Source organism: Salvelinus fontinalis, chromosome 14 (assembly GCF_029448725.1).
Source record: "Salvelinus fontinalis isolate EN_2023a chromosome 14, ASM2944872v1, whole genome shotgun sequence".
NCBI classification, from domain to species: Eukaryota; Metazoa; Chordata; class Actinopteri; order Salmoniformes; family Salmonidae; genus Salvelinus; species Salvelinus fontinalis.
Window position 1 is genome coordinate 30,815,147 of NC_074678.1, and position 19,314 is coordinate 30,834,460.

Genomic DNA, 19,314 nt, shown 5'->3' on the forward strand with positions numbered 1-19,314 from the left:
ATACTGTCTCATAGCAGATGAGAAAAGAATGTTCACAGCTTGACGGTTTGGCTATGCATGACTGGACCTGAAATAAAACATGTCCTTACCACACTAACAGTTTTCTCAGGAACAGCTTGGCTAAGTGCCTCGACAAACACTCTGAACAGTTTGAGGAAAACAAATCAGACTTTCATGCAAACTCACACAATCTCAGTCAGAGAATGCAAAGAGAGAAATGAGGAAAGACACAGTGTGGCAGGCACATCATGGTCAGGTTGACTGTTATATGTTTATTAAAATGCCAATGCGAGTCTACAAAGTCTCCATCCGTTTCAGATAAAGGGCCAGTCTAATATATCAGTCCTGTCATCACTCACCTGGCTCTGAACATTTCTGGCCTTTTAAAGGGGTTGCAAAGCAAGATTAGCCTCACTTGGCTCGCGAGTTTACATGAATGGTTCACTACCACGGAATCAGTGCAGAGGTAATCAGTCTGGTACTGTAATTACGAGGCTAAAGCAAGATCTCATCATATCAAAAGGTCTGATTGGCCAATTAACATTGACATTCAAAGGAGTGGAGCAGCAATGATGAGGTTCATTACTGGACCTGGCATTCAGAACTAACAGGTGAGCCATAGGGTGCATTGCTATCCAGTATAGCAGAGTATTGTACCTGTCACTCACTCTGTCTCCTGGCAACAGCTCAAAGCCACCTGGATAGACAGGGAGTTCATGGGGGTCTTTATTGAGATGAAGGCTCTTTTTATTTGCAGCTTTTGTTTCCTTGCTAGGTAAAACACACTTGGTTATCGTAAACCTGAAACTTCATGCAGGACGGAGGTGTTTGCAGCATCCCTTTAAAGATGGAATCTGCAGTAGGGGAAACAGCACCACTGACCACCCCACGGCCGTTGTTATTGTTTTTCTTTTGTTGATGAAGCGGAGGTGAGGAGCGTTGTGTAACCTGGTAAAAAAAAAATCCAGTACTATTCTGCTGCATTGATGTCTGCGGGAAAAAACTGTGTTGGTTGTTTGCAGTAACTTCTTTGTTGTTGTAATATCGCAAACAGACGTGCCAGTCTGTTAGCCATTTCTGTACTAAGAAAATGAAACATTTAAACCAAAGATGAACATTGTGTGTGACTTCAAATATATACATTTATACACTTGCCATTATAATAGAGGTGATCTTTGTGCAATGGATGCATGTTAACTAGGATGTCAGTGTGTGGGAACATATATTGAGGGTCGGGGTTGGTGCCCATCAAAACATACGGGTAAAATTATTTGGTGAAGTTTATATAAAGGTATCCAAAAACCTTTCCACAGCAACAGCTCCAATCAAGCCCTTGTTATCCTATCCTTATACAGTACAAACTGTATATTTACATAAATATGTATATTTACATTTGTCCAATAGATCAGTTCTAGTACTGTACAAGCCATTATAAGTTGTTATAATTAAAGTAAATGATATGGTAAAGAAACCCACATGTAGACATAAGTATAGGTAAATAAAGGCACACAAACAAACAAATACACAATCAAAGTCCCACATGGGACCATATAAAACATGTACAGTGTGCTCGGTGACTATTGACAGAAGGCATAATCAAACACAAACTAAGTAACAAATGGAGAGAGCCCAGAGAACATGGCAGTTGGCTTTGGGTGTGGACAAGTGAGGATAGATGATGTCTGTGTTGGGCCTGATTACATTCTTAAGTTCAGCACTGTTTCTGAACTTTACTGTTCATGACCTAAACCTAGGGACCACAGGAGAACCAAGAGAGTAGTGGGACATATAGCTGACCACATCTAACGGTCAACTGACCAGGCAGTCCAGTGAACCAGAGAGGAGGAGGCAGTGAGGACAAAGCAGAGGTAAAGGCAGCAAGGGAAAGAGAGAGAGAAATGCAGACATCCTACATCGCACAAACACAGCCATGCAGTCCAGCTCCCGCCAACTAACAGAGAGCAGCTGGGGAAAAGCCGCAGGTTGGCTGGTGAGCACCTCCTCTTGTTCTCCTTCTCATCCTCCTCTACCTGCTTTTCCTTCTTGTGAATGCTCCCCACCTCTCTCCAGTGCTCAGTGGAGTCATCAGCGGAGGGGAAGGGGGTCTCAGAGTTGGTGTCATGGTAACCCCAAGGCAGACAGAAGGGTGATGAGGGTGATGGTGATAGCTGGGTGGTGTGTTGGGGTGTGGCCCGCAGCTTTCACAGCTACCTGTGGAGGGGGTTGAATGGTAGGGACCTGGCGTGGGGGCTCCCTGGCTCCTGGGCTCTTCCCCAGTGGAACACCAGCAGTGGCCATGTCCACTCTCTCATTCTCATCTGGGGAGGGAAACAGAGAGAGATACCAAATAGAGCTATTGCTGTCACGTCAAAGAGGTACAAGGGGAAAGAAAGAGAGGACAGAACGATTAAGACAGTGGGAGTGGGGTATCCTAACACAGACACACACAAACCTGTTGAAGGAGATCTACAAAACCTGAGATCATTTGAAACTCGCTACTGACAGATAATACACCCACAAAACAAGGAGACAAAAACGAATGTTTACAGTAAATTTGTGAGAACAACTCTGTCAAAGATGAACCCTACTTGGTTTCATGAGTTTCGTGGATTTTTCACCCCGCAGCTTTGAATCAAGGGTGAGCTGTGGTGAGTAAATCACTGAGACAGTAACGGGACTGATAGTGGTATATAGTGAATGCAATGACAGTTAACAACATGAACCTGACAGCAGTTACAGCTAAAGCCAGTTAATGATCCACAGACATACAAGCTCCTGTGTGTGTGTGTGTATAGTATACAAGAACACACACAAAGTATTTAGATATTTATTTGCATAGGCCTATTGCTTTTAGTCAGATGGCCGTCCACAAATACACATACTGTACCAGTCAAAAGTTTGGACACGCCAACTCATGCAAGTGTTTTTCTTTATTTTTATTATTTTCTACATTGTGTAATAATAGTGAAGACACCAAAACTATGAAATAACACATTGAATCATATAGTAACCAAAATATATTTTATATTTGAGATTCTTCAAAGTAGTTACCCTTTTCCTTGATGACAGCTTTGCACACTCACCAGCAAAGCACCCCCACACCATCACACCTCCTCCATGCTTGTGGGAACCACAACATGCGGAAATCATACGTTCACCTACTCTGCATCTCTCAAAGACACGGCGGTTGGAAACAAAAATCTCAAAGTTGGACTCATCAGACCAAAAGACAGATTTCCACCGGTCTAAATGTCCATTGCTTGTGTTTCTTGGCCTAAGCAAGTCTCGTCTTATTGTTGTCCTTTAGTAGTGGTTTCTTTGCAGCAATTCAACCATGAAGGCCTGATTCATGCAGTCTCCTCTGAACAGTTGATGTCGAGATGTGTCTGTTACTTGAACTCAGTGAAGCATTTACTTGGGCTACAATTTCTGAGTCTGGTAACTCTAATGAACTTATCCTCTGCAGCAGAAGTAACTCCGGGTCTTCCTTTCCTGTGGCGGTCCTCATGAGAGCCAGTTTCATCATAGCGCTTGATGTTTTTTGCGACTGCACTTGAAAATTTCCGCATTGACTCACCTTCCTGTCTTAAAGTAATGATGGACTGTCATTTCTCTTTGCTTATTTGAGCTGTTCTTGTCATAATATGGACTTGGTATTTTACCAAATAGGGCTATCTTCTGTATACAACCCCTACCTTGTTACAACACAACTGATTGGCTCAAAGGCATCAAGAAGGAAAGAAATTCCACCAATTAACAAGGCACACCTGTTAATTGAAATGCATTCCAGGTGACTACCTCATGAAGCTGGTTGAGAGAATGCCAAGAGTGTGCAAAGCTGTCATCAAGGCAAAGGGTGGCTATTTGAAGAATCTCAAATATAAAATATTTTTAGCACTTTTTGGTTACTTCATAGTTTTGGTGTCTTCACTATTATTCTACAATGTAGAAAATAGTAAAAATAAAGAAAAACCCTGGAATGAGTAGGCGTGTCCAAACTTTTGACTGGTACTGTACATATACACAGGTGTGCGCGAGTGTGAGGTAAGTTTTAATCAATCAGTGTGTCTCCCTGCCCAGGCGAGGTCCTTAGTAGAAGCAGGCTGGAGGCTTGGTTTGTCCTCAAAGAGAGTTGTTGTTCCAGCAGATATACAACATATGTCTGGAGAACACACTCCAGGTGCCCCTCTTCTGCTCAACGGCACTATGTGTGTGTGTGTGTGTGTGTGTGTGTGTGTGTGTGTGTGTGTGTGTGTGTGTGTGTGTGTGTGTGCGTGTGTGTGTGTGTGTGTGTGTGTGTGTGTGTGTGTATACGTATGGTGATGTACTGGTGTCGGCTGGCATGCATTTCACTCCCTAACAAAACCTCTTCCTGCTCCCAGGAGTGTTGGCTGAGCTAAATGAGTGGATTAAGACAGTAAAGGCATCACGGACAGCCGAGGGGAGAAACAGAGCACAACAGACACGTCCTCTCACAATGGCCATTGTACTCACACTACAATAGACAAAGGAGCTTTTTATCTGCCATTGCAATGAGGTGAGCTGTATATGATCATTACAAAATCATTATCGGAGATGAACAAACAGCCCCATTAGGCCTATTGACTAGCGATTGTATTGGCAGGATTTGCACATCCCAATGTGTTTGCCTGAATGTTTACAGACGTCTTGGTGAATGTAAATCTGTGCATGAGAAAATCAGTGTGGGTCCTCAGATGATTTAATAGCGCCAGAATGTTTAGTCACTCTGCATCTGTCCTGGATTTCATACCATCTCAGTCACTGGCTATGAGGAAACTTATATTCTCTGGAGAGTCAGGCTCATTCTCATTCAATCTGCACTGGGACAAGCAGCACAAACACACAACTCTGTATGTGTGTTTGTGTGTGCACATGCATATGCATATGTAGAGGTGTGTGGGTGTATGCGTGCATGTGTGTGTGTGTTTAGAGGTCAGGGGTAATTGAGACAGTTTAGGGAGGAGGACATGACAGAGGATAGTGGTAGAGCAGTAGAGCTGGTGGTAATGGGGCACTAAGCCTCGTGTCTACCCGTCTACATGCCCTACAGCACCGCTGTCTCCTAGCAACGCAGGTTGACGTTTGTTGTCATGAGTCTTACCCTGGAGGCAGAACTGAGCGGTTTCCGCAAGATGGGCCAGCTACAAAGTACAAAATTGGCTATATCGCAAAATTTAATGAAAACAAAAGCTTAGCTTAGGGTTTAAGGTTAGCGTTAGGCATTACAGTTAGCAGTGTGGTTAAGGTTAGGGTTAAATCAGATTTTAGGACTTTGTGGCTGTGCCAGCTAGTGACCACTCTGCAGAGCCGCCTCCAGTACATGAGTCATCTTAATAAATGCAATACTACCCTAGCAGCCCCAGAACATGTCACTCACTGGGGATAGAGTGGAGACACACAGCCAGTTGGTGAGTGATGAGCAATGCCCAGAGTCCCCATGCTAATAAGCCCATTTAACCTTTCCAAGAAGAGGTTAATGTGTTCGTGTGTTTGTGTGTGTATGTGTGTATGACGTTGACATTTCCAAAAATCTTCAGTGCCGAGGTCCATAGGGATAATATCAGGAATTGCTCTAAAAAAAGTCTGTGTCTGTGTCTATGTCCATGTATACAGTGAACATGAGATGTGAATGTAACAGAGTTGACGATTTCATTTGAAATCTTACCATAAATCCCATTGTGACAGGTGCAATGGAGGCTTTTAGTGCGCAACAGGGAGTGGTAATTGAATGCAAGCTTCACACATTTTGCATTGTTAAAACATTTTAGACTGTTTATCTATGGGTAACAGGGTTAACGTGTTATATACTCGACCCGCTCAGTTGTCCACCACAAAACCAGAAAATTATGTCAAAATGCTGATTCTTAGCACTTTAGCAAGTCTTTATTAATGTAAAAAAAATCTGGATTTATTCAATTCTCAATGTGATCTATATTAAAAGGGCACTTCATTGAATATAACATTCAATATTGGCCCACAATTTCTACTTAAAATATTAAAGGAACACAAAAAGCAATAATTTCTTGGAAAAACCCTGCTATGAATATGAACCTTTTATTGTAATGTGTGTAATTTGAGGGTGTACTGTATTGGAATGAGTCTGTCCCAGTTACTATGAAAGGCTGTTACAACACAGTGTGAAGGGTTAGTAGTGAGACACAATCAGGGACACTGCCAGGTTTGATGTATGCATCCTGAATTGTGGCCAGACTACGTGTCTGATAGAGACGTCAGCTCCTGCAGATCTGGGCTGAGGAAAGAGTCCCTCAGCTCTGCCTGCTTTCAGCTTGGGCGTCGTGGGGGTTGGCGTATGCAAGGGGTTTGCAATGGGCAACAGCAGGGGCTCTCGAGCATGGTGAAGGGAAATAAATCACCCAGCCGGGAGACATCGCCGTGACAACCCAGAGGAATTCGCCCAGCGAGCGGAGCCAGACAGGGTGAAATATGGAGGAGATCTCAGACCCAGCTGCAGATGCTTGCCTCCCTGCCTCTGCCTGGCTTCAGCAGAGCACATGGCTTCCTCTCTCACACAGACATGTTCATGAGAGGAGGAACACCATGCTCCATCAGGATTTCTGTTTGTCACAATCTTCTCTTGACTGATGAGCTAATTTTATACTTACAGGCCATTCCTCGTGGTCTTTGGCTGAAAAGAAACATGTACGCTAATCAGCTGGAGACCAGTTTCACCTGGACTGCCCTTGTTTTGGATACAGTATCAGTTGTGTAACACTCAGATTTTTGACAAAGCAGAAATCATAAATATGGCAAATGGCCAAAAAACAGGGGCTTTGGCAGGGCAGGAATGTCATTAAAACAAAGGAAGGACGTGTGGTGTGTGTGCCACTCCTAACCACCTGAGCGAGGGCGTGGCGCTTCAGTGTCACACTATAACAAGGCAACAGTCACCATTGCGGTCGGAACATGTGACAACGTCCCGTCGGTGGGTGGGTCGGGACATTGTGAGATCAGACATAGGGAATTGAAACCCCCCCCCAAGGCCAGAGGCATCAGGCCAGTAAGTCATTAGCCTGCTCCAACCCAGGGGAGGAGCAGTCAAACCCCACACAGGAGGAGAGGGGTGGACACCCCATTTTCTCACCTTCAGTGACAGCTAGTGGGGGAATTCACCCAGCACTGTGCTGTGTGACTGTATGCTGGACAGGTGTGTCTTGGAAATGCCCCGTGACAACAAACAGGAGATGCAGCATGTCAGGGCTAGAACACAGGCAGGATTCAGATTGGCTGAGGTGAGGTCACCTTAATTATAGTTTACCATGCTGATGCAGTCTGGCGGCCCTTTATGTGGAAAACACCAGTCTTATAATTATCAATACGCACATACACATACCAGGACATAAGATACGGGCTGGGGTTTCAGTGTGTGACACATGCAAACAGTGGTCTGAGCTCCTGCCAGAGACCTGTGTGGTACCGGTAAGGGAGCATCCTTTGTGCCATGTCTGAGACTGCTGATGGATATGAGGAGGGAGGATTGAGGTGTGGACTGTGAAGGGATGAAAGATAGTGTGAGAGAAGCACGGGGTTTTCCATAGACTTGTTAGACATAGACAGACATAACTCAACCACTCAACACATGGAATATTCAGATATGGCATTCCTGAGATTCTTAGAAGCGGTACTAACACTCAGATTGCACATAGTGTACAGTCCTAGAGATTCTCTCATTACAACAACTATTACCATCTACATAGTTGAGGCTGTACCAGATATACAGACAGTAGAAGAGAAAACACACGCGCGTGTGCGAAAACACACACACACACACACATTTACCCATTGATGTGATGTGACCTTGAGTGGGGTTGGAGGGGGGCAGGGGGGTAAAGGTATCCCTGTATTTCCAGCTGAATCAGTAATGAGCATTTCATTACCTTGGCCAATATCCTTTAGAGAGGACTGTCTGCACACAAAAAGAAATGAGGCAGACTGGCAGACACTACAGAGCTGCTTCTCTCTCAGCCTTTCAGTACAGTATCTTTCTCTCTCTATCTGAAACAGTATATCTCTCTAGTGATCACAAGACTCTGTCTCACCAGGAAAACTACCTTGGAGTAGTTAGGGAGGCCATTTAAGATGGAAAAGAATTATGCTAAAGCATACATTTGTGTGATAGCACATTAACTTGTTTGAGTGCTCATGTATACTGTAGATGACATAGGCTAAGTATGGGTTGCTGCTGGGAAAGTAGTCTGTGGCTGAGAGGCATCTCCACTGGCCAATCTTAAAACCTACAGTACTACAGTAGTGCTTTTCCTGGTAATGATGATGATGATGATCCACAGACAGAGAAACTCAGGGAACAGGATATCCATATTAGCCCACGGCACTGGACAAACCTTGCAATTTAACTGTAACTGACACACATTCCTCTTCACAGTCCAGGTGTAAACACACACACACACACAATGCTGATGTAAAAACGATGTGGCAGAATTAAATAATGTAACGTTTTGTAGAGGTACATGCAAATACAAAAAAAGAGTGGACATGTTAATCACTGTCACTATGTTAAACGTAGAGGCAGACAGTACATTACCCATCTTCCATGACTGTCCTGTCAGTGGGGTTATAAATATTGTCAGCAACAATGTGATGGAGCTTTGGCACAGAGGCCGACCTCTAGTACATCAATCAATATCAATTACATCCTCTATCACACCTTTACTTCAACACCTAGAACCAGACAAACATATATCAAAACAAGGCTGCCAGGTGAGGTGAGGTGAGGTGAGGTGTGTATATCCTCCCTCCCCACTAGGTGAACACAGAAAGGTGTTTGACCTTAAAATGAGCCAATTTCCCTTCCCATGTCTGCCTGTGCTTAGCTTAGGTTTAATTGGCTGTATAACAATGAACACTCATTCACACAGCCCAGCAATGAAATAGAGCCACACAAACAGACAAAGGAAAATTGAAGCCACGTAGCCTACAACCACACTCATCCATACATACATACTGAATGGACCCAAACGTACATTGCATGGTCAGGATCAACCTGTTTCGCTCTCCATCTTTCTCTCACAACACATCTGACACATGCACATACACACACGCACACACACTGGCAGTGCAGGGAAGGGTTGTGTTACACTGAGCTGCAGATTTCACCCTCAGCAACTATTTATCAGGCTCCGGAGCTGAACAATTGCATAGAGTTACAGATTGAGCATGGAATCAGAGGAAGGAGCCAGACTCATATAGGCCTTATTATTCTAGCCTCTAACCACAGCATCTCTTTATCAAACAAATTATATTAATTTCTCTCCTGATGATTCACCTTCATCAAGGTGAAACACTGGCCACTGGCTTAATTTACACAATCCTCACTAGCTGTTGTATAAACACGTTCAGTGCTCTATTCACCATACCTTAATGGGAAAACTGAACTACTACAGTATACAATTATCAGAAGAGGCTGGTGGGAGGAGCTTTAGGAGGACGGGCTCATTGTAATGACTGGAATGGAATTAATGGAACGGAGTTAAACATGCTGTTTCCGCCTCCTGAGAGGCGCAGCGGTCTAGGCACTGCATCACAGCGCTTGAGACGTCACTACAGACCCGGGTTCGACCCCAGGCTGTCACAGCTGGCCATGACCGGGAGACCCATGAGGCGGCGCACAATTGGCCCAGCGTCATCTGGGTTAGGGGAGGATTTGGCCGGGCGGGATTTCCTTGTCCCATCGCGCCCTAGCAACTCCTTGTGGCGGGCCGGGTGCCTGCAAGCTAACTTCGGTAGCCACATTGGTGCGGCTGGCTTCCGGGTTAAGCGAGCAGTGTGTCAAGAAGCAGTGTGGCTTGGCAGGGTCGTATTTCAAAGAGACTGCATGGCACTCGACCTTCACCTCTCCCGAGTCCGTATGGGAGTTGCAGCGATGGGACAAGACTGTAACTACCAATTGGATATCATGAAATTAGGGAGAAAAAGGGGTAAAAGTTAAAAAAAAAAAAATAAATGCTGTTTCCATATACTGTATGTTTGATACCGTTCCATGGTTTACAATGAGCACGTCCTACTATAGCGCCTTCCACCAGCCTCCTCTGATTAAGATCATTCCCAATTAAGAAAGGCCATATTCACCCACTCTTGCATCCCTAAAAACTTCAACATGAATCTCAGCTAACATCCTCACCACCAACCCATCTTCCACTCATATGTTGCACAAACAAATGTGTACATCAATTGATAGAAATCCTTTTGAAATGTCTGTGTCAGTATATCTTAAATTTGGTTTGGATCATATGCATCTATCCAGTGTGTGGGCAGAAGGATCCATTCTAGATGAGTAGTAACAGTGAGAGAGCACAGTGAATCTCTCATTCTTCAATGAGGGTTATTTCCCACCCCTGGGGTGCCATAGACGATGCATTACTGACACTGCACTCAATTAGACACTACACCTAGCACATTCAACCCAGCGACAAGCTGTTTACCACCACACACACACACACACACACACACATACACACACACACACTCCCCATTACTTGTAATTACAATCTCATGAACTTATTACTATCCCAAAACTTGTGAAAAAGCATCATATTGTCAGTCATCCGTCAGAAAGAGATACTGTATATAGTATATTGCCATACTGTAGCATAATTACTACGGTACAAGTCATATTGTAATCTGTCACTTGTACATGACATGTGGAACATTTCCACGATCAACTTCAAATAACTGCAAACCGTTTTTGTTGGAACAAGGTTAGGGATTTAGGCCGCATTTCGCTCCAGGCATGAATGTTAAAGCTCACCCAGGGATGAAGGAAAGCTCCCAGCCCATCTACTGTAGCCTACGTCCTATGTATGTCAGGAGATAAACGTATACCAGGCGGTGCCAGAGGAAGGCCCTAAAAATTATCAAAGACCCCATTGCCACCCAAGTCATAGATTGTTCTCTCTACTACCGCACAGCAAGTGGTACCAATGCACCAAGTCTGGAACAAACAGGACCCTAAACATCTTCTACCCCCAAGCTATAAGACTGTTAAATAGGTAGTTAAATAGTTCACCAATAGCTACCCGGAATATCTGCATTGACCCTTCTTGCGTTAACTGTTCACTGCTGTTACTATTAATCCTGTTGCCTAGTCACTTTACCCCGACTTATATGTACACATCTACCTCAATTACCTCGTACCCCTGCACATCGACTCAGTACTGGTACACATGTATATAGACAAGTTATCATTACTCATTGTGGATTTATTTTTCTATTTATTGTGTTATTATTTTTAAAATATACTATGTTTTCCACTATTTCCCTTTTTTTCTCTGCGTTGTTGGGAAGGACCCGTAAGTAAACATTTCACTGTTAGTCTACACCTGTTGTTTACGAATCATGTGACAAATAAACATTTGATTTGATTTGTAATGAGATTGTGTAGTCATGGCATAGGGATCAATCTAATACAAGGAAATGCCCTGTTCTGTCACCGTGGAAATAGTTGTTCTGTCACTGTGCCACATAAACAATGATCAGCCCATAGGGAATAGAGGGAGAGAGTAACTGGTTTAAGGAAGGACTGATTGAATTATACAACAAGCTTGTTCACAATACATACATATCATTAAATCCAATCACAGTGAAGCTTCAGGGGAGCTTAGATCACAGTAACAATCATATTATAAGTACTCTCATAAACACTGAAATCCAATGCAGATTTCACTGGAAGGCAACAGAACCAGAGCTGCAGCCACTGTCCGGCCAGTACATTTACGCTGTGTTAAAACAGGACTAAAGGAGCCAGAGGAACACTGGTGTTGGCAGTGACAAACAGACCCAGTCCCACTGACCCTGAATGTGAACAGTGAGCACACAGCACTGGGCCAGGGGTCTGCTATGTTCTACTCTGCCTAGCTCAGCTGCTCTCCATCTCTCCCCTGGGGCCAACTGGCCGACACTGCCACGGATATTATCAGCTAAGCACTTTAATTTCCCCTGGCCTTCCCCTTTATCCATGGGATCTGCCTGGAAGACCAGAGGGAGCACAAAATGGCTGCTGCTGCACTCCGTAGCAGATGTATGCATGGCAACACACAGAGAAAGAGAAACTGGCTTTCTAAACCAGAACACACCCTTCAGTTGGACATGAGATACTGTTACTGTTTATTCTAAACTACAATTGATCGATTGATCTGCTTTGCCAAATGTGCAGACAGTGCGCTGCTCACCAGAAACATAATTGTGCACAAGGGGCGTTGTTACTGGGAACCTCAGCTCTATGTACTGTATTTATGAGGAAGGGGGTTCAAATATGTCAACGGCCATGCTTTGCGAACAAGGTGAGGCTTATGTCTGACTGCTTTGATGTGTTTAGTCAAGCAGAGTTCCTATGTTCCTCCTCCCATTGTAATAACCACGGTTACAGTATGTGTATTATATTCCATGCATATTAAATCCTCATTCTTTCTGTGAATGGTGGCAAATAACAGACAATCAAAACGGGGATACACATCAACATCTTTTGCCTGGCGAAGAACCTCATTTGTCAGGAATTTTACATTTGCCTGGGCGTGTTTTTTTTTTTTTAAGGCCGCCACATTAACGCAACCGGCCAGCCTCAGCCTCACATCACCGTGGGAGACTAATAGGCCATGCAATGAGTTCATTTCCTCAGCTGCCTTCATAAGCAGACATTTCCATCTCAATTTAAACTTTGAGAGAGGGAGTTGCATGAAAGGGATCCGAGACAACAACATTAGAAACACACGCACATTAAATATGAAAGACCAGACAAAGCGCTCGTCTAGAGTGTGGTATCCTGACCTTGCATTATTCTATCAAGAAGAGAGAGTGATAGAGTAGAGGATAGACTAAGGTAATGTAAAATATATCTACATATTTTTGGACTAAAATCGAAATTTTGCCTGCTAATCAATAGGACATCAATCATTTCTCAATCAATCAAAACTCTAAATAAATTACAAATGTACACATCAATATTTTACCATTAAGTTTAAAAGAACTGTTCAATCCCTAGATGAAAAACAAAAAAAGTATATGTTCCTACAACTCCCCCCATAGTGAGTTTTTGTTCATCACAGTGTCACTGAAGTAAGCGATGTCCCTCTGTAAGTGAAATATGTTTTCTGAAACAAGGCTAGTGAAGACATTGGGTCAGATATTGTAGGTTATGAGAGTTGTGACTGTTTAAGAATGGTTGACTATTTGCTTCCGTTTGTGTTCTTTTTGTTGTGTTGTCCTTGAACGAGACCCTGGAGACCACGGACCACCTTGTATCCATAGCAACGGAGATTGTCCCCGGAAAAACCCAGATCATTCCTCTCCCGGAGCGGTGCATTTTGGGAATTCTGGAGGGGAGGATATGTTCCATTTCTCTGGGATGGTCATAATCATAGAAGGTGGATAAATTAATATGTCCTACTCAGCCTGTTTACCATTGAAAAGAAATAGTAAGTTCCGGTCTGCTTAACAGAGGCACCAAAGCATTAGCACCTGGGTCTGGTCTGCTTAGTTCATTGACTGTATATGAATTTTAATAAAATAGGGAGTGGGAAGTTTCGCTTCCTCTTCCGTCTCTGGTCCTAATTACATTAGCATTATTGACATTGCAAAGGGCGGACCTGTCTCAGCAAAGGAACTCTTGTTTATTTAGGATAAGAAAATCTATTTAGAATCCTAAAAGATTCCAGAAGAAAAAGAGAAAGATTCTATCCCAGCCTCGGAGTGAAAACCTCATCCAAACAGACCAGGGGCTGGCTATCCATCTTGACCTCAATCATTTTCTAAGTAAAGAAAACATTCCTTTGATATTGAGAAAAACATTATTAAAGCAGATTATCCATCACAGATCAAAGAGGTCAGTGACTCAGAGATTAACAGTGGCCAAAGCCCCACAGAATAATGGCCTCGCCTGCCCTTCTGCCCACAACTACACTAGCATTAAGCCAACAGCAGAGTGGAACCACATTGTCATCAAACAACAGCCAAACACCACTGCAGATTCACCACGACCAAGCAATAACTCATCATAGCACAACTATCATGACATCATGGGAGGACCAGGCCAATCTGACCAGGGTATCATTGTAGGTTTAGGAGAAAACTTAATCTAGCTCAGAAAACAAAGATAGCTACACTGTAGTGAGAGGAGAGAGATAAATAAAGAGAAAGATCTGTGATTCAATATTATCTAACATCCTGACACAGTGGAGCGTAGCTTTTCTGAATATCTCTCTTTGGGGAGCATGGAAAGTAACTCCGTGACATAGGCATAGTGCACTATGGAAGCTTTACTGTGAAATAATCAACATATCCCATTTTCCATTCTGTTACTGAGTTATGATGTAGCTTAACGTATACATACATACATACATACATACATACATACAATCATACATACAGTACATACCTATGCTGGGGTAGAATTAGCTCAAAACAGGATGGATGCAAACCTCATTCGAAACCTCTCCTCTCAGTCTACCCTCTGTATCCCCTACACCACCATATTCGACTACCATTCTAGTCGTACCTGTACATCTACCGTATTACCCTGTTCTCTCTGTCCAACTATTAGTCTCTACTCTAGCTGACCTGTATAGCCTCCCATCCTCAGCCACCCCCAGTGTTATCTCACAGTGCCTCTCCCCTGTTCAGCTTCCATGTGATCCCACAGCACAATCTGCTTCCCTCAGCAGACGGAGAGATGGAGAGAGAGAGAGGAGAGAGAGAGGAAAGGCAAATGGGTAAATCCTCCTCAGCTCTCTCAGGATGCCCCTTCTGGCTCCATTTCGTGTGTGTGTATGTGTGAAATGAGAGCACAGAGAGGATGGCCTACATTAAGCTTCTGTATGTGAACTTTAGGAGTGCTGACAGTGTGGGGAAGAATGGACCCATTCTGTCAATGCAAGTCCTAGTCCCAGTCTCACACCAGTACAGAAGTACACACACTCTTACATGCTCACACACACATTCAGTGTGTGACAACAATTTATGAGAATCTGTCAACAGCACGTACCAGCTGTATCCAAATCTAACCTTTGGCTTTGACGGAGTGCAGAAGAGCAAAGTAGTGAAACAAGGCTCTTGCTTTCCAGCAGTCACACTACACTGAGCTACAACTCATTATGAAATTCAGCTTCCAGGGACTTAGCTATGGGAAATGAGCGAGATCAGTGCTCGCTGTGTGTTGTACGAGTTACATTAAGCCACAAACCATACTCATGAATACTCATTTAATTGTCATCGTCACAGCTAATCTCATTTGCAACCTTTACCCTGCTTGTTCACTGCTTTCCCTATTGAAGGGATTTGTAACCACTTGCAAAGATAACCATGTCCACTCATCATTACTCCCACTAGGTGTGTAGCATGCTGCAAACTCCCTTATCCTTCAAATGACTTTGAACAGATTTTGTCTTCACCAGAAGGTAACAGTCACTATAATAGAAGATTATACTTCAAATAGCAATATTCTAGCTTCTCTCTCCCATCTTTCCTGCGCTGTCGCTCTCCTTGCACTTTAAATGCGCCCTGGTTGAGCTGTGTTATGGAGGACTTGAGAAAAAGCTTTTACCGTCCTCTTCTGAAGAGCTCAGGCAGATTGCTGGAGCACAGCAATTACTAGCAGACAGACAAGTGTCATTTACCTGCTCCACAGATCTTAGAGCCACTGACTGAACCAGGGATCAGTCCATATCTCTCCTCTCTCACCTCTCGCTCTCCCCTTGTTCTCCCGCGCTCTTTCTAATGATCTGAATAGAAGAGACTGGATGAACGAACAATCTGCAATCAGCTTCAAACCTTTTCACCATTTGACACCTCTATTTTGGTGAAGTTGCTTTCACAAAGCCAGCTCATACAAAGAGAAAGTGTGTTTATGAGTCTGTGTACACAATAATTCACCCTTTGTATTGCAGTAGTGCTGATATACAGCCATGAGCCAGTTCTACCACAAAGCATAGAATAACAATTCAACTTGAAGTAATTGAAAGGAAAAAAATGACGTCCACAAATCAAATCAATCCGTATCCTACACTGAGGATAAACCCACACAAGACACTGGTACTTTTTTTATTGATGTGTTATTTCACTGACAGCTGTTGACAGCCTGTTCTGCTGACCATTTGCATATAGCAGAAGATAACATCATAAGGGGAAAGTATAGATATGGATTAATCTGAGAGGAAAAGGCAGCTAACACACCCACAACATACTGTATTGTAGTAGACTTGAGACACAGACAGGTTTCAATATTAGTCTCTGACATCTGACACAAGCAGCAGTCTCATCTACAGGGAGTCTGGTTGGCTGAGTTAGGAGAGAGTTAGGGGAGGGAGAGGAGGATCAATAGGCAGATGAGGAAAAGGAGGGGTGAGGGAATAAAAATGAATTAAAGAGGGGGGTTCTGACTCACCGTCAAAGTCTTCCTCTCCAGATCCCTGACATCCGTCCTCATCGTCACACTCTCCGCTGGCCTCTCCTCTCATCCCACTGCCCGTCTCCACCCACGCCCCCCATTCTGTCGCCCAGCCCATCTGACCCTGCATCTCCTGCAACACACACACACAAACATAAGTCAGAGGTCAATTGGGGTAATCCTGTCTGAAAATAAGCCTCATCAAATTCTGTACTGTTCCACTGTTCAAAACCAAACATGATTTAAATGGACAGACGAATGCTAGAGCACACAATACATACTGGTCTGCTTACAAATCAAATCCATGTTATTTGTCACATGTGCCGAATACAACAGGTGTAGTAGACCTTACAGTGACAGTTAATATGGACATAACACATGTGCATATACATCAGTAATCAAATTGCCCCTTCCCTCCAAAAATGATGTGAAATCAAAAACGGCAATTATAAAATGTCAGCAAACTGGTAGACAATAGACAGAGCTATGATTTTAGCTTAGATGTTCTTCCCTTTCCAGCATTATTACATCTGACTGCAGGCAATGTTGATGAGCCAGTCTTCTGCAACAGAACATTGTGCGAACAATGCATTTGACACAAATGAATAAAGTATGAAAAATACACTTGTGCTCTGAATGGGAAGATTCGCTTTTGCAGACAGCACAGATCAACGTTACGAAAACAAAATGAGGGGTTTCGTGTTGAACAAAATGTGACGATAAACAACTAGAGCCTAGTGTGCACTGTTCCAAATGTTGGTTCATCTGACAAGTGGGTAACATTTTACTTGACACCCGGTGTCATAACCCTGTCATAACCGATATATTTACACCTGTTGTGACATATTGCATTATTTTGTGGCTGGTTATGACACCTACATTAGTGTCAAAACCCACATTTATTCAAATTAGTTTTCCCTGTCAAGAAGTCTCCATTTAAAATTTTGTTTCTTAAATCCTTTTCATCATATTTTAAATAACTTGTAGAAAACACACTTTATTACACTGCCAAGAAGCATTCTGACCATCCTGTGTCACTTTACTTGGACTAAGGAAATACTCTTTATGACACTGTCAAGAATCATTATGACCATCATAATCATATCAGTCAGATAGGCCTATCACGTACCTATCACAGCAATGTTTTGGGTTAGGGTGAAAACACAATGATTATCAGATCTTCCATACCAACATGCAAGAATGTATTGGTTGAAGAAGTATCAACAGTACTATACTGAACAAAAACTTAAAACGCAACATGTAAAGTTTTGGTCTCATAAATGTTCCATATGCACAAAAAGCATATTTCTCTCAAATTTTGGGCACAAATTTGTTTACATCCCTGTTAGTGAGCATTTCTCCTTTGCCAAGATAATCCATCCACGGTGTGGCATAGCAAGAAACAGCATGATCATTACACAGGTTCCCCTTGTGCTGGGGACAATAAAAGGCCACTTTAAAATGTGCGTTGTTGTCACACACCACAACGCCACAGATGTCTCATGTTTTGAGCGAGAGTGCAATTGGCATGCTGACTGCAGGAATGTTCACCAGAGCTGTTGCCAGGGAATGTAATGTTTATTTCTCTACATAAGCTGCCTTATGGTAGAGAAATAGTTTTAGAGAATTTGGCAGTATGTCCAACCAGCCTCACATGTAACCAAGCCAGCCCAGGACCTCCACAACAGGCTTCTTCACCTGCGGGATCGTCTGAGGGGGGTGGGGGTACTGAGGAGTATTTCTGTCTGTGGGGAAAAACTCCTTCTAATTTGTTGAGCCTGGCTCCCCAGTGGGTACACCCCTATCAAGTCATGTGAAATCCATAGATTAGGACTTTATTTATTTATTTTAAAAGACTGATTTCCTTTTATGAACTGTAACTCAATGAAATCTTTTAAATTGTTGCATGTTGCATTTATATTTTTGTTCAGTATATATTCTATAGCAAAAAGGGCTCACCATTGATGTTGTCGCCCTTGGGGCTGTTACTATAGCAGAAGAGCAGATGATGTTTCTGCCCTTGGGGCTGTTACTATAGCAGATGATGTTTCTGCCCTTGGGGCTGTTACTATAGCAGATGATGTTTCTGCCCTTGGGGCTGTTACTATAGCAGATGATGTTTCTGCCCTTGGGGCTGTTACTATAGCAGATGATGTTTCTGCCCTTGGGGCTGTTACTATAGCAGATGATGTTTCTGCCCTTGGGGCTGTTACTATAGCAGATGATGTTTCTGCCCTTGGGGCTGTTACTATAGCAGATGATGTTTCTGCCCTTGGGGCTGTTACTATAGCAGAAGAGCAGATGATTTTGTTGCCCTTGGGGCTGTTACTATAGTAGATGATTTTGTTGCCCTTGGGGCTGTTACTATAGTAGATGATTTTGTTGCCCTTGGGGCTGTTACTATAGTAGATGATTTTGTTGCCCTTGGGGCTCTTACTATAGCAGAAGAGCAGATGGTTTTGTTGCCCTTGGGGCTGTTACTATAGTAGATGATTTTGTTGCCCTTGGGGCTGTTACTATAGCAGAAGAGCAGATGATTTTGTTGCCCTTGGGGCTGTTACTATAGCAGAAGAGCAGATGATTTTGTTGGCCTTGGGGCTGTTACTATAGCAGATGATTTTGTTGGCCTTGGGGCTGTTACTATAGCAGAAGAGCAGATGATTTTGTTGCCCTTGGGGCTGTTACTATAGCAGAAGAGCAGATGATTTTGTTGCCCTTGGGGAGACGACACAACACCTTTTTGCACTGCCCAAATGTCACCAACAGACTAGTCTCTCCAATTTGATATGCTTTAAAACGAAAAACTAATGCTGTTGGTTCAATATAAATATTAGTTTGGAATCACATACTGTACAGTAGGTGGTGGTCTACAGTCCACTGAC

The 19,314-nt window shown here is 43.3% G+C and overlaps 1 protein-coding gene across 1 annotated transcript in view; it reads right to left on the minus strand.

Moving 5' to 3' along the window:
* Positions 1 to 252: 252 nt before the first annotated feature.
* LOC129810607 (glypican-5-like) overlaps positions 253 to 19,314 on the minus strand; it is a 77,887-nt gene continuing 58,825 nt past the window's right edge. Inside the window, exons 8-9 of the mRNA XM_055861292.1 lie at positions 16,430 to 16,565; positions 253 to 2,318 (exon numbers count right to left, since the gene is read on the minus strand). Coding sequence (XP_055717267.1) covers positions 2,119 to 2,318; positions 16,430 to 16,565 — 336 coding nt within the window. The 3' untranslated portion in view covers positions 253 to 2,118. The remainder of the gene's footprint in view (positions 2,319 to 16,429; positions 16,566 to 19,314) is intronic.